Source organism: Microtus oregoni, unplaced genomic scaffold (assembly GCF_018167655.1).
Source record: "Microtus oregoni isolate MIOR12 unplaced genomic scaffold, Mior012 000023F_ref0000262, whole genome shotgun sequence".
Taxonomy (NCBI): domain Eukaryota; kingdom Metazoa; phylum Chordata; class Mammalia; order Rodentia; family Cricetidae; genus Microtus; species Microtus oregoni.
In genome coordinates, this window is record NW_024543082.1 from 5,288,336 (window position 1) to 5,304,035 (window position 15,700).

A 15,700-nucleotide genomic window follows, 5' to 3' on the forward strand; every position below is an offset into this window, starting at 1 on the left:
TTGATCATCCTTTGCCATGTTGAGGTCAGACTACATAAACCCTGCCACAATGAAAAAAAAAAACCCAAAATCAAAAGGAGCCAGTGAGATGGTTAAGTGGGTAAGGTGCTTGCCATGCATGCCTGGCAGCCCAAGTTTGACCCACAGAGCCCATGTAAAGGTGGAAAGAGAGACTTGATACCACAGAGTTGTCCCCTGACCTTCACACGTGAGCTGTGGCCTAGGCATGCCCACATGCATACTAATAATTTTTAAATTTATAATTAAAACAAGTGCTGTGCCGAGTCTAGAGGTAAGAGGAGAAGAAGCAGGACATGGTCAAGGGTTAAAAGATGCTGGTGTGAGAGATGTTGAGGAAAGAGGAATAATGAGGGTTACTTTATGCCCAGTTACCTGGACTGTAAAAAAAGTAATGGTGAGCGCAGGACAGTGGTGGCGCGTGCCTTTAATTCCAACACTTGGGAGGCAGAGGCAGGTGGATCTCTGTGAGTTCAAAACCAACTTGGGCTACAAAGGAAGTTCTAGGACAGCCAAGACTGTTAAGCAAAGAAAGCCTGTCTTGAAAAAACAAAACAAAACAAAAAATAATGATAAGTTTTGAAGAGGTTTAATTATGGGTATAATATGATCAGATTTAAGTTTAGAAAGATGTCTCTGCCTGGAGGATGCGGGATGAATTAGAGGGAGAAAGATAGGAGGATGAGGTACTTCATCCCTCAGGGTGTCAGTTCCCTCTTTTATGGAATGTACAATTATTGCGAAAATTAAAGATACTACTTGTAGCTAACCTAGCCTGTAGTGTCTGGCAGGAATTAGATATCTAAAAATAATAGCCATTTTTATTGCTAACAGCAAGTGTACTGACTGGATTTGTGTCAACGTGACACAAGCTAGGGCCATTAGAGAGGAAGGAGCCCCAGTCGAGGAAATGCTTCCATGAGATCCAGCTGTAAAGGCATTTTCTCAATTAGTGACCAGTGGGGGAGGGTTCAGCCCATGGTGGGTAGTGACATCCCTGGGCTGGTGGTCCTGGGTGTGATAGGAAAGGAGACTGAGCAAGCCGCAAGCCATGGGACAGGAAGCCAGTAAGCAGCACTCCACCATGGCCTCTGCACCAGCTCCTGCCTCCAGGTTCCAACCTTGCCTGAGTTCCTGTTCTGACTTTCTTCAGTGATTGACTATGATCTGGAAGTGTAATTCACATAAACCCTTGCATCTCCAACTTGCTCTTTGGTCATGGTGTTCTAAGTTAACTACTTGTTTATGGGATGGTCTGCTGTCTCTTCACTGAAATAGGTGGGGGCTCCTTGTTAGAAGACACCCTCACTTAAAGTTTAGTCTGTTACAGTTAGCTGCGTGAGAAGTGAGAATCTAAGAAAGGACAATGATGTCACACATATGTCCCTCAAGGGCTTGGGAAGGAAGGGCTGGTGTCACTCTGCTTGGCTAACTCAGAGCCAGTTCCAGGCACCTTTAATTGTCTTCCTCAGCCCTTCAGACCTGGCCTTGTTAACCTTTAATGTTTCATTTAACTCAAGCCTTTGTTCTCACAGTATGTGAGCAACTTTCAGTTTTCATGGATGTGGTGGGAGGATGCAAAAGAAAAGGAGATGTCTGTGGCATCCAGAGAAAATGCAGAGTGAAAATATAAATGTTGAAGTGATGAAGGGGGGAAGTCATGAGTTTCAGGCTTCTCAGAAAAACAGCAAAACTCCACAGAAATGAGGATATGGAGAAGGTTCTGGGGCACTGAGAGTTAAAGCTTGGAATGGTTGCCGGAATGTCTGTGGAAGCCCAAAAATGTGAGCCTATTTCCACCTTGTCTGAAGGTCAGAGAGTCTTAGCTTGTTCAAAGTTGTTGACAAGTGCAGCTAACACCCTGACCCAGGATGTGGTTGCTTTGTGTTTTGGGTGTTAAGACAGGTAAAGACCTAGACAGGTAAAGCTACTCCACCCTGACCAAAGGGCAGAGAATTCTGCTCCTTATTTGAATTAAGAGGTTTGACCTAGGGAGAGTCTGCCTTCAAGATACTTGGTCTAGGGTAGGCTCACTGCTTAAAGAACAGAATGCTTTTCTCGTGAATTAATGGCTTGATGGCTTAAAGTATTGAAGCAGATAACTGATCTAGTTGTCCTTTGTATCAGTTAAAGCATCTTTTGTCTTCTCCCTGATGTATTGGGGTATAAAAGTGTATGGAAAATTAAACACAGGGCATTTCAGTGTTGTAGTTGGAGCGGCGGGCTGCATCCCTGGCACCCGGCCACCCCCACTGCTAGCTTTACCCAAAATAATTACACGGAAACTGTATTCTTTTAAACACCGCTTGGCCCATTTCTATCTAGCCTCTTCTAGGCTAGCTCTCGCACCTGGACTAGCCCATTTCTAATAATCTGCTGTAACCCACGAGCTGGCTTACCAGGAATGATCTTAACCTGCGTCTGCCTGGGGTGGGAGAATCATGGTGACTCACCGACTCAGCTTCTTCCTCCCACCCTTCTGTTCTGTTTACTTCCTCAGAGGTTAAGAGCACTGGCTGCTCTTCCAGAGGTCCTGAGTTCAATTCCCAGCAACCACATGGTGACTCACTGACTTAGCTTCTTTCTCCCAGCCTTCTGTTCTGTTTACTCCTCCCACCTATGTTTTAACCTATGAGGGCCAAGCAGTTTCTTTATTGCTTAACCAATGAAATCAACAGATTGATATATGACACTCCCACATCATTTCAGTATTCACTGGAACTACCTCCCGATACTATCCTATGTTTCTGTTTTATTTTTTTCGAGTCTCCAAGCTCTTTACTAACTTTTCTAATCCTCAGCCCCTATCCTGGCAAGTGGTATCCTCATTGAAGCTGGTCGCCCACAGAGGTTGGGGTAGTTAGAGAGCAGCTGACCAGGTGAAGTGGCCAGGTGCAGGGGGTGGCCCCGTGCAGGGAGTGGCCCAGTGTGGAGAGTGGCCCGGTGGGGGGGATGCGGGGGGGGGGGGAGTGGCCCGGTGCCGGGGGTCAGGGGGTGGGGGGGTGGGGGTGGGGGGGTGGCCCTGTGCCAGTGAGGTGAGCGTGACACTGGAGCTGATCCTGTTTTGAGACTGTTTCTGGTTATGCTTAATGGAGCACTGTTGAAAAGGTTTGTAAATTTGACCGCTTTCAGCACTCCTGTAGGGGGAATCACATAGCAGAGTAGCTTTGTGGCAGCTTGTTTCAATTAGTGTTGTCTTTCATCTTTCTTCAGGCTAAATAGCACACTCAGTAGTGGGCGTCAGGGTGGCTCCCCCACTTAGCTGTTAACAATGGTGTTGCTGGAAGCTTGGGTGTGAATGTCTCTTTGCAGTCTTACTATTGACTATCTTTAATTTTTAAAAAATGGCAAAGCAAAATAACCAGTTTACTTTAGTTGTAGAAAATTTACTTAAAAGCATCTGGAGTCAGATCACAATATTTTTGTAAACATTTTAAAGATACTAAGCATTTGTCTTTGAGATCCTATTCTTTCAGTGTGTCAGCCTGATTTAAAATGCAGTTACTTTTTCTTGTTTTAAGTTTAAAACCAGTATTATTTTTAAATTTGTAAGTTTTATTTTTAAGCCAATTTTTTAGATGTGTGTGTGTGTTGTACGTGTGTATGCATGTGCTTGTTCACATTCGTGTGGGTGTGAAAGCACACATGCGTAGTGGGGTCTGGAGATGCTTCTGGGCTCTTCCTCCAGGGACCTCTCATCTTTCCTTTTGAGACAGGTTGAACACAGAACTTGTTAGATCAGCCAGCCTGCTCTGGGGTTCCCTGTCCCTGCTGCTCTGTGCTGGGATGCTTTATGTGGCTTCTGGGGATCTGAACTCTGATCCTCACACTTGCCTGCCAAGCACTTTACCTGCTGAACAATCTCCCTAGCCTGTTAGAAGCCAACATTTGAGAAGGCAGCAAAGTTTCTGGTCAGCTGGGCGAGTTACAAGTGTAATGTCAAAAGAATCTGAAGGGCCACTGGGCAATGTTATGGTTAAGTCATAACCGCCTCAACCTTAAAGTGTGGTCTTTCTTGAATCCTTGAAATCCCCAAGATTTATGCCTATTGATATTCCTGTTTTTGTTGTTCAAGATCCAGTCTCTCAATAGATCCCTGGCTGGTCTGGAACTCCATTGTGTAGGCCAGGCTGCCTGCTTCTGCCTCTTGAGTATGAGATTAAAGGTGTCACCACCACACCTGGCCCCTACTGATCATTTTACTTCTGCCTCGCGAGTACGGGATTAAAGGTGTGCACCACCACACCTAGCGCCTACTGATCATTTTACTCAAGCATTATGTTAGCTTTTTCTTTTTTTCTTTTTTGAGATATGATTTCTCGGGTTATAACCAGTACTGGCTGTGCTGGAACTTGCTTTGTAGACTAGGTTGGCCTTGAACTCACAGAGATCCACCTGCCTCTGCCTCCCCAGTGCTGGGATTAAAGGCATGCGCCACCACCGCCCACTTTATTTGTTAGCTTTTTAGAAGAACTTTCTTAGTTTTTACTGACATTTCAAAGTAATGCCTACAAAATGAGAGCATATCTTTGAATAAGTTTCCTCGTCTCTCTTTACTACTATCTAGTGTCTAGTTTGCTTCGTTTTTAGCCAGGGTCTCATTGCGTAGCCCAAGCCTTTAGAGAGTGCATAGTCATCCCACCTCAGCTCCCAGTGCTGGAATTTGTCTTCTGGTTAGATGGGATTCTGTCTGGTTTTTAGATCTGGGCCAAATGATCATTGCTGTTTGTCCTAATAGCTACCATTCTAATGGCTTAAATTTCACACATGTGTGTCATGGTTGTCAGATTGGAGAGACTGCCATACATGTCTGTATTTCAGAAATCTCCCCATGCTGGGGTTTTATTGTTATTTTAAATCCTGTTGTTACTCTGGGGGTTTTGTATTGTAACTTTTATGACACCCTCTGCACATTTTTTATTATTTATTTTTCTTTTATATTTTCTGATGTGAGAGACAAATTATTTTTATTTCAGGGTCTTTGTTATAGTCTATCAGTGCTTTTTGGAGAATTTCTGAAAATGTGATAAGTGTTCTTTAGTCTCATCTTATTCTAAATTTTAGATACAAATCCAAGTCCGATACTAATTACTAAAGCAGATAACTAGGAAATTCAGAGAAATTAGATTTCAAAATATTTTCATGCTTTGTGTGGTTTATCATTATTACTATTATTATTACTGAAAAGGGCAGTTCACTCTTCTATGATGTGTCAGCTGTCCCCAAGGAATTATAGTAACCAGACTGTAACAAATAGATTAAATGTACTGGCTTTTTCTCTCTTCTTTGTTGTTGCTTTATGGAGTACGCAATGTTTGATGGGAGAATAAGTGATCATGCAACATCTGGATCAGTGGTGGTTCTTCCAAGCAGTTTCTAAACCTTCTCGTTAGAAATCCGTGCTTGCAAGTCTGGACCTAAGTACATTTATCCTCCAAAGCTTGTTGAGGTTGCTTCAGAATCTTTACAGCTCTTTGCACATATTCCTGGCGTGTAACAGTGGGGTTTATCCCTAGGCTATTTAATTAATAGGATGTAGCCTTACATCCTTCTTTAAAGGAAATCTTGAAACTTAAGCTTGCTAATTTAATGGCCCAGTTCATTGTTGATTAAACTACCAGAAGCCAAATGAGTTTTATCTCATAACCAACTGACTGTTATTTCACTATGAGCCTGAAATTCTGTGATAGGCACTACTTTTCTATTACGGTAACCATCTGATTGCTTTTTTTAAAACACGTTTAATAGCACTTCTGTTTCACTTGGCAGATGTTTGTCATGTATGCCCGTCACTAGGCCAGCTGCTTTCTCAGCAAACTTTGGCTTGGGTGCTCTTCCGTTAAGTAGACTCGGGGTGTCTGGCTTGTTAGATCGTAACAGTAAAGGCATTAAAAAAAACTCCAGCATGTAGAGAAAAATAATTTCTTTAAAGCTGTTTTGTCCAAACAGCACTCATGTGTTAGTAATGCTTGGCTCTGTATTTGTAGAAGGGGAGCCGGGGGTGCTGCCCCCCATGAGTAAGAACTGTTTGGTGAGGGTGCATTCAAAGCTCTGCATTCTGTTGGCTCTGGCCTGAGAGAAAAGGGAGTAAGTGAGGCCATTCCTACCCCGGAAGTACCAATACGTCTGATTGTCTTTGCCCTTTAAAGTTCTGGGAGCGAAGTGTTCAAAGGTTGAATGTTTTACCACATTGGAACTGAGAAATGCTACGGTGAGTCAGACCAGCCGTGATTTATCCAGTCTAAGCCACAAAGCATTACAAAGGGGGAGAAAGGCTGTCTCTGAAAGTGTCCTTGCCTGAGACAGCAAGGTGTTTCTCAGTTAAGAACCATTAATAACAATCGAGTTTTGACTGGGAAGGTTTATTTTCATACAAAAACCATTAGAGGGGACTGGAGACTTGGCTCAGTGGTTAAGAGCACTGATTGCTCTTCCAGAGGACCCAGGTTCAATTCCCAGCACCTGCATGGCAGCTCACAACTGTCTATAACTCCAGTTCTAGGGGATTTGACACCTTCATACCAACACACGTAAAATAAAGTTAAATTATTGAAAAAGAAAGCAATTAAGGGTGTAGGAGTAAGCTGGCGCTGGTGAGGTGGGACGAAGGTGAACATTCTGCGTCCTTTTGGCAAAGTTTACAGTTTCCTTCTGTTTCTCAGCTGAGTCTGCTTTTCTGTTGTCCAGGAAAGAAGGGAGAATATGGCCGAAATGCTGACTCAGGAACTTGCATATCTATTGATACATAAATACAAATGCACATTTGTAAATTCACTCACACATGCGCATGTGCACACACGTGTATAAATCTTTGTCCACTCCTGTCTGCAAAGGAGTCTAAGAGAACTTTTAGCTCTTGCTCCTCCTGCAGAGTTCTGTTGATAAGGAAGAAAGGGGGTGGCGATACAGCTCAGTGCTAGAGAGCTTACCTGAGCCCAAGATGACCTGCCTCCAATGCCCAGTACTGAAGAGGAAAATTAAAACTTCAGGGTGCTGGGTAGGCAGACGGCTAGTAATCTCTACTGCAGATGTAACATGCCCCCCGTGTTTTCCCAAATATTCCTGTCTCCCCAAAATATGCACGGGTTGATGCCTGTGGATTGATCTTGAGATTTCCTAGACCTGTATCTTTTCAGGTCATCTCTGTGCTGGCTTTTTTTTTTTTTTGGTTAGTCTGACACAAGCTAGGGTCATCAGAAAAGAGGGAGCCTCAGTTGAGAGAATGCTCTGCCAGTCTGACCTGTAGGCAAATCTGTAGGGTGTTTTTGGTTAATGACTGATGTGTGGGAAGGCCTAACCTGCTGTGGGCTGTGCTACCCCTGGGCAGGTGGTCCTTGGTCGTATAAGAAAGTAGACTGAGCAAGCCAGTAAGCAGCACTCCCCCATGGCCTCTGCGTCATTTCCTTCTTCCAGGTTCCTGTCTTGAGTTCTAGGCCTGACTTTCCTCAAGGATGAGCTAGGTAAGCAAAATAAACCCTTTCCTCCCCAAGTTGCTTTTGGACATGGTGTTTATTACGGTGATAGAAACCAAACCAGGACTCTGACACACACTCTCCCTCCTCCCTCCTCTGTGCCTCCCTCTTACTCCCTCTCTGGAAGTAGGATTGTGCAGTGTGAAGAACATTACACTTTCAAATCAGACCTGATTAGTTTGTCATTGGTGAGTTTATTTGACATCTGGGTTTCCATTTTATCCTTTGATTATGGAAATAAAGTATCTTCTCTGTGCTTCACATACTTCTTAGAGGAGCAGATGGACACTGTAAATACATGATATTATGATGATGTTCAAACTCATATTCTTCATCTTCACACCAAAGCAAATGGCTGCATATGGCTTCTCTTTGTAGCCCGTCACCCGTCTAGAAGCCCCAGTCTGCCTTCTGGCTGCACCTTCGCCCACTCCACGTCTCCGGTTGAAATGGTCTTCGATACTGTTAGTATTTCTGCAGCCTACCACCCCTGCCTTCCTCACCGACACCGTTTGCACGTTTCTCATGTGACTTTTAAGAACGGCGTGTCACTTCAATAACCACTTCCATCCTCATACTTTCCACCCAGCTCTCATTTTCATTTTTACTATGTGTGATATGCCATATAGTTGCTGTGTTATAATTTAGTTAAGTATTTGGGGAACATTAAGTATCCACAGTTTTAGCTGCTGTGCTGTGGTATTAATTTGTGTGTATTGTGCATGATATATAACACATATGCATATGATTATTTTTTTGAGTAATTTCTATACTATGAGTTGAGTTATTGAGATAATAGATGGTTGAGACTTAGGCTTCATTTTACCAATTATTTTCCAAAGCATGGTTCTTATGTATGTGAATAAGTTTAGAGTATAAATATATTTTTTTATTGTTGTTTTTGTTGTTGTTTGAGAAAGGTCTCACTATGCAGTCTCAGCTGGCCTGGAACTTACAGAGATCCTTCTGCATCTGCCTCCTTGGTGCTGGGATCTTCCTTTTTCCAATGTTGAGCACTGAGCCCAGGGTCTACCTCATACTCAGGAAGCAGTCTACCTCGATAGACACCCCAACTCTTTTGTCTTTTAATATTGTGGGGCATGAAAACATGCTACTTTGGCATATTGATTGTTTTAGGTTAAAGGCGTTTGGAAAACAGTAGGTACAAGAAAGGACCTTGCTTTCCTTTCTCTTCCTAAAACCAGAAGTCAGATTTCATTGGAGAGGTATCTCCTGTTCCAAGGGAAAGGAAGGAAAAAGGAAGTCATTCTTAGAGCCAGAACTGGCAATCAACACTGAGAAATCTGGATAAGCAGACTTGTTAAGTCCCAGTTATCTTCTTCACTGACTGCCCCAGCCCAGACTCCTTTGTCCAGTTATGAATCCTCAGCTCACTTCTCTGTCCAGCCTCTGTGTAAGCATCATGCTCTAAGTCCTTCTGTGGATCTTCATTTTTCCTATGCAGGCGCCTAGGCACATGTAAAAGTTACTAAATAAATCTGTATACTTTTCTCATGTAATCTTATGTCATTTCTAACCAGACCTTAGGGCGGGAAAGAAATTTCAGTCTATAACAGCCTAACAAAACTTTCAGAGTACATTGTTGTTATTAGTGGTGGTGGTGGTGTGTCTGCAGTGTATGCATGGGTGGGTGTGTATATATACACAAATGTGTGAACATGTCTTGCTCCATCTCTCTCTCTTTGCCTTGTCCCTTTAAGACAAGTGAGACAGCTCACTGAGTCTGGGCCTAGGCTACCACACACATGTACCTAGCTTTGTCGTGGGTCCTGGCATCAGAGCTCAGGCCCTCATGCTAATGGCAGCAAATGCTCTTACTTACTGAGCCATCTCTCTAGCATTTTAAAAATATGCATTTTAGCAGGGCAGTGATGGTACACGCCTTTAATCCCCACAGTTGGGAGACAGAAGCAGGTGTCTCTCTGAGTTTGAGGCCAGCCTGGGCGACAATGAGTTCCATCCAGGACAGGACAGGCTCCAAAGCTACACAGAGAATCCCTGTCTCAAAAACAAAATCCTTTTTTGGAAATGTAACTCAGCCATGTTCGCACACAAGGAATCAGGCTCTCTGGGATGTGAGGCATTGCAGTGGGCACCTGGTGTGAACACTGATAGGCCGGTGTGAATTAAGACCTCCTTTGTTGCAGCAGATGCATGAGGGCCCACTTGATCTAGTCAAAGAAAATTGTAAACAAACAAGGAGCTGTTGTTCCTTGTTCTTGGGAGCCTGATTCCAGAGGCCTATGAGCTGGGCTTTTGACTGTAGAGACTTGTAGATCTAGGCTCTGAGGTCCTGTGCATCTCTGTCACCAAGGGTACCTAAATTGATTTCATCGCTTGCTGAGGTCAAGGTTCTTAGGTTAGCTGTTGAGATCCTGGGCTGTTCACCTCTATCAACAAGGGCACCCACCCTGATCTCATCCCTCGCGGAGATCAGTGTTCTTAGGTGTTAGCTGTTGAGGGCAGGTAGCCTATTTACCTCTGTCACCAAGGGCTTAAAGACAGATTCTACAGTGTGGGCCTTCCTGAGAAGGAACAAGACTTAAAAATTGTCTTAAAAATGAGCCTTACAAAAAAAGAAAAAGAAAAAGAAAAAAAAAATGAGCCTTACAGAAGGACCTCTATGACCTCAAGGCTAGAGATGGTCAGACGGGACTGTGTAGAGAGACCCTGTCTCAAAAAAAAAAAAAAAAAAGAGTCGGCGGGTGGTGCACGCCTTTAATCCCAGCACTCAGGAGGCAGAGGCAGGAGGATCTCTGAGTTTGAGGCCAGCCTGGTCTACAAGAGCTAGTTCCAGGACAGGCTTCAAGGCTACAGAGAAATCCTGTCTTAAAAAGAAAAGAAAAGAAAAGTCCTAAATTGGGTCAGACCTCCTCTTTCTTTATTAGCTTAGGAGGTTGGGTGGCAGAGGAATTGGGAGTCTTGATGGGAGATTTTGAGACTCCTAAGTGTGTGTCTGAGACTCAGTGTGAAGCTCTCCAGGCGGTCCATGTTAGGATATCTTTAAAGAGAACCTCCCCTGCTGGAACAGTAGCTCCTTGGTGGAGCGGTTGTCCACCATGTAAATGGCCCTGGGAAGGAAGTAGGACGGGGAGATGAAAGGAGAGAGGAAAGGGGGTGGGAAGGGAGGATACATAGAGTAAATGAGAGAATAGTAGACTGTCCTTCCAAAATTTAAAATAATTTCGAGATGGTTTTACATAGTCCAGGCTGGCTTCAAACATTCTATGTAACCAAGGGTGGCCTTGAACTTCTGATTTTCCTGCTTCTCTCCCTGGAGTGCTAGGATTATAATCACATGCACTACAATGATTTGGGGGCTATAGGAAGAAATGCTAAGTAGGCACTGTACCAATTGAGCTGTTTCTCCAGCCCAGGTTCTGTAAAATTTGAGTTCTCAGTACATCATAGTTTGGTATCTCTTAACTGTTTACATGTGTAGTGAATATATATAATTCAACACATAACTCAGGCTGTCCTGGGACTTAACTATGTAGCCCAGCCTGGCTCATACTCTTGGTCCCCTTTCCTCAGCTTCTCAATGCTGGTGTTTTAGTAATGCTGTATCTTTTATTATAGAAACTGCAATGAAAAGCAATCTCTGCTTTCCTGATTGACTGCTATACCATAGTCATTTTGTTTGTTTTGCTGTTAAACATGTCATATAGCAAGTACAGTCATTGATGATTCCAGAAAATCTGGCTGTTGTAGAGTAATTCTCATCAGCATTTTTTAACCTAACCTTCTGTTTAAGAAGTGTTATATTCCAAAAATTTTATTGTTTTTAAATTAGATAGGAAACCTTTTAAAAACTAAAACTTTACTATTAACATTGAAATTTATATTTACCAACAGTTAAAATTTAATATAAAAAATCACTTAAAAAAGAATTACATTAGCCAGGTATGGTGCCTCACACCTGCAATCCGAGTGTTTGGAAGGCCAAAGCAGAGGATCTTCATGAGTTCTAGGCCAGCCTGAGCTACATTGTGAACTCCAGGCCAACCTGGACTGTAGTTTGAGGCCCTGTCTCAAAAACAAAACAAACAAACAAACAATCAAAAGCAAGAATTCTGGCCTCTGAGGCCAAATATTTACCTAATCAATGATGAATAGAGTGCAGGTGCCGTGCGGTTGCAGGGGAAGATTTGCTAGGACAGAAGCAACATTAGCCATTCTCTCCTCACACCCTAGGAAATAACTACACAGTTATCTGTCCATTGTTGTCTAATGCCCTATTCTTCTCTCTCCCTAGGTGAACGTGTCAAACCTTTCACACCAGAAAAAGCAAAAGAAATTATAATGTCTCTACAGCAGCCTGCAATCTTCTGTAACATGGTTTTTGATTGGCCAGCACAACACTGGACTGCAAAACACCTTTCCGAGGTCCTGCAGGGCAAGCAGATACGGTTTCGAATGGGCCTGAGAAGTACAGATACAGGTAATCAGCAATCACCATGGCAACCCCACCTCAGTAGCACTCCCACCTTCTCAGCAGTGCTCACCCCATCGCTAGGCAGTCCTTTATGTCTAATCTCAAATCCTCCTGGACCACTCTCTCTACAGATAGGAAACTGTTACAAGAAAGCTTGGGAACCCACAGAAAATGCAAATCTGTTTATTCATATATTCCATAGACATTACTGTGACTGATTGAGCATGGTAGACAATATGTTATTATACTATTGTGTCCCATTCCAGTAAAAATGGCAATACTATAACAATATAGAATTCCAGTGTAATACTGCAGTAATATCCAAGAATACCATATCATAGTCCGTTCCTCTTGTGATTCATCTGGAACACATCCTACATGTATGAGTTAGGCTGTTTTTATCACTTAGTTGTTGTATGGAGGCCACTTGTTCATTTCCTGGCTGCCCAGACTCCCTAAATAATCACACAGAAACCATATTATTGGCAAGACTGTTTGGCCAATAGCTTAAGTGTATTTCTGGCTAACTCATATCTTAAATTAACCCATCTCCATTAATCTGTGTATCACCATAAGGCTGTGGCTTACCAGGTAAAGTTCTGGCATCTGTCTCCGGCGGGACTACATGGCTTCTCCTGACCCCGCCTTCTTTCTCCCAGCATTCAGTTTAGTTTTCCCCACCTAGCTCTGTTCTGCCCTTTGCAGTCCCAAAACAGCTTACTTATTTATTTATTTATTTATTTATTTATTTATTTATTCATTAACCAATAAAAACAGCACATATACAGAAGCACGCCACTTAGTCTTGGTTATAATTTTATCTTTTCTTTTTAGTCTACTTGTCCTTTATTGTACTGCAGAAGCATGCAGTGTATTTAAAGCTGTTTGTTCTATGTGTTTGTGTACAAGCAAGGCAATTCCAAACTATACCTCTGCTCCCACCTTTAAAAAGAAAAAAACAAGCCAGGTGGTAGTGGCTTGCACCTATAATCCCTAAACTTGGCAGGCAGAGACAGGCAGATCCCTGAGAGTTTGAGGCCATCCTGGTCTACAGAGCAAGTTCCAGGATGTCAAGGGCTACTCAGAGAAACCCTTTTTCAAAACAAACAAACAGAAAAGCAAGGCCTCACCTAGGTGCCGGCCCGTCTTCACCTGCCGGTGAGGTCATCTTGGATAGCTGGGGCTGTGGGCATATGCTGCACCACACCGTTTTGTTTTGATTTTTATTGTTTTGCTTTCCTTACTTTTAACAGATGATTGTGCTGTTGCCTTTTTTTTCCAGAACACTTTGAAAATTTTTACATTTTTGCCTTGTTGTCAGATAAAGTGATTAGTGTGATCTCTAAAGTGTCGTTATTTTAAAGGACAGAAATGGTCTGTTTCTAATCTTCATGTGTCCATAGCTATGGTCTGTCTTTAACTTGCATTTCAGAGTGAGTAACTGACCCTGTAGAAACTCAGTGTACATTGCAGGGAAGCAGTCTTTGAAGACCTATTAATAGCCCAAGAGGAGCAAGAACACTTCCCAGTTTCCCTCCTAGCAGCTCCAAGCTTCTTTCTCCTTGACCTTGTAAGATATATCCTGCAATTTGCTTTTGGTGTCTAGAGTTGTTTTGGACTCCTGAGCCAGCCACAACAGAGTTACTGTAGTTTGGTGTCTCATTCTAACAACAGACTTGGTTGTTCAGTTATTTTTAAATGAGATGCTAGACCGGTAAATATCTTCAGATCAGATTACATGTTTTCCTTTCAATGTTGTGGAACAAATCTGCCATTTGCCGAAGTGTCAGTTACTAACCTGAAGAGAAATGCAAAGTGTGGTATTGTTCACATCCTGCTTAGACTCCAGACACCACTCTACTGCTGGTAGCTAGCGCTCATTCGCTGAACTCACTTTACTTGAATTCTCTGCCTTAATCTGCTCACCTCCTTCCTAGGCTGCTAGGATGGTTGCTGCCCATGAACAATGGTAATTTGACATTTTCAAATTAATACTTAAGTCTAAAAGGAGTTTTTAAAAGCCTCTCTGCAGTTGTGAGGAACCACTCTGAGTTTTTAGTAAAGGTAGATTAGTCTTCTTTTAACAATTGAAATAAAATTCTCATAGCATAAACTGTAGCTTTTAGCCATTCAGAAGTATCTAATCAAATGGTGGTTAGCATTTTCACAGGCTTTATAGCCCGCTGTCGAATTCAGAACGTTTTCATTATCCCATCCTGAAAGTCAGTGCTTTTAAAGCAATCAGCCCCAGCCCCAGCAGCCTACTTCCAGCTGTCTAAGTGTACCCATTCACGAGGTCATAACAACAGCACAGAGGAGCTGCTCCCTGTGTCTGGTTTCTTTCACAGCCTGTTGTCAGGGCTCATCCAGATGGTCATGGACATCGATCTCTCTAATCTGAAATGCTTCAGAGTCTAAATTTTTAAACACCAGCACAATGCCACAGCAACATTCTATACCTGATCTCAAGGCAAAATGCATAACCTTTACCCTAAAATTGTATAATAATACCAATATAAAAATTGTATAATAATACTTTGGCTAAGGAAAATACGAAGTAGAAATGAATTTCATAGCATCCTTGGGTTCCGTCCACAAGATAGGTCATTCTGTATATGTAAATATTCCAAAATCCCGAAAAAGAAATAAAAAGCAAACCACTTCTGATCCAAGGCATTTCAGATAAGGGCTACTCAGCAAATGCGTCTCAGCAGCTCACTTTATTAGCATATGATGTTCTGGAGGTATCAATATATGATCTTGTTTACTCATCAGTGGATGGGAATGCAAGGGCTTGTTTGCTGTTATAATACTCCCATGTACATTCGGCTGCAGATTTTGGATTAGAGCTATGTTTTCATTCGTCGTGAATATATAGAGCTAGCAGTAAGATCACCGAGTCATGTGTTATGCTTCTTAACCTTTTGTGGAACTGTTTCCCAAGTGCTCATACCCCCCTACATCCTACCAGCAAAGGTTCCAGTTTTTCCACCTCCCTGCAAACCCTTTCCACCTCCTGGCTTCCCCTCCCTTCTCAGTTGCACCCATGCTGGTGTGTGTGAAGACTACTCCATCGTGGTTCTGATTGGCCTTGTTCTAATGTAAGGTGTCTTTTTGTGGTTGCATTAGCCAATAGCATTGTGTGTTCACATCTTTCTGCTTGTTTGCTAATGGAGGCTTTAGTTGTTGAATTGAAAGAGTTCTTTATATTCTCTAGAGATTAGGCCCATATGAGACATATAACATGAAAAGGTTTTCTCCTACTCAGTATATTATCCTGCTACTTTGCTCCTTTTAAAAATTATTTCTTTAGGATGATGTAATGGATCAAGAATAAAGCATTGCCTGTTCCTTGAGTTCTACCCCTGGGAATGTAATGATGGAAAGAAAAAAGTTGCCCCCTGACCTACACGCACATGCACACTCGCGTGTGTACACACACACACACACACACACACACACACACAAATAAATAAATAAAATGTATTTTTTTAAAAAAATTATGTCTCTTGAGTATATATGTTCCTACGGACAACATAGGATTATGGCATAAAAGAATTGTTCAGGGGCTGGAGAGATGGCTCAGAGGTTAAGAGCACTGGCTGCTCTTCTAGAGAACCTGAGTTCAATTCCCAGCAACACATGGTGGCTCACAACCATCTGTAATGAGATCTGGCGCCCTCTTCTGGCCTGCAGGCATACATGCAGGCAGAATACTGTATCCATAATAAACAAATAAACCTTAAAAAAAAAA

The 15,700-nt window shown here is 42.6% G+C and overlaps 1 protein-coding gene across 2 annotated transcripts in view; it reads left to right on the forward strand.

Moving 5' to 3' along the window:
- The window catches only part of Hspbap1 (HSPB1 associated protein 1), a 51,201-nt gene that overhangs the window by 5,026 nt on the left and 30,475 nt on the right, over positions 1–15,700 (forward strand). For both annotated transcript variants that reach the window (XM_041673081.1, XM_041673082.1), the window contains exon 2: positions 11,767–11,952. In XM_041673081.1, coding sequence (XP_041529015.1) covers positions 11,767–11,952 — 186 coding nt within the window. The remainder of the gene's footprint in view (positions 1–11,766; positions 11,953–15,700) is intronic.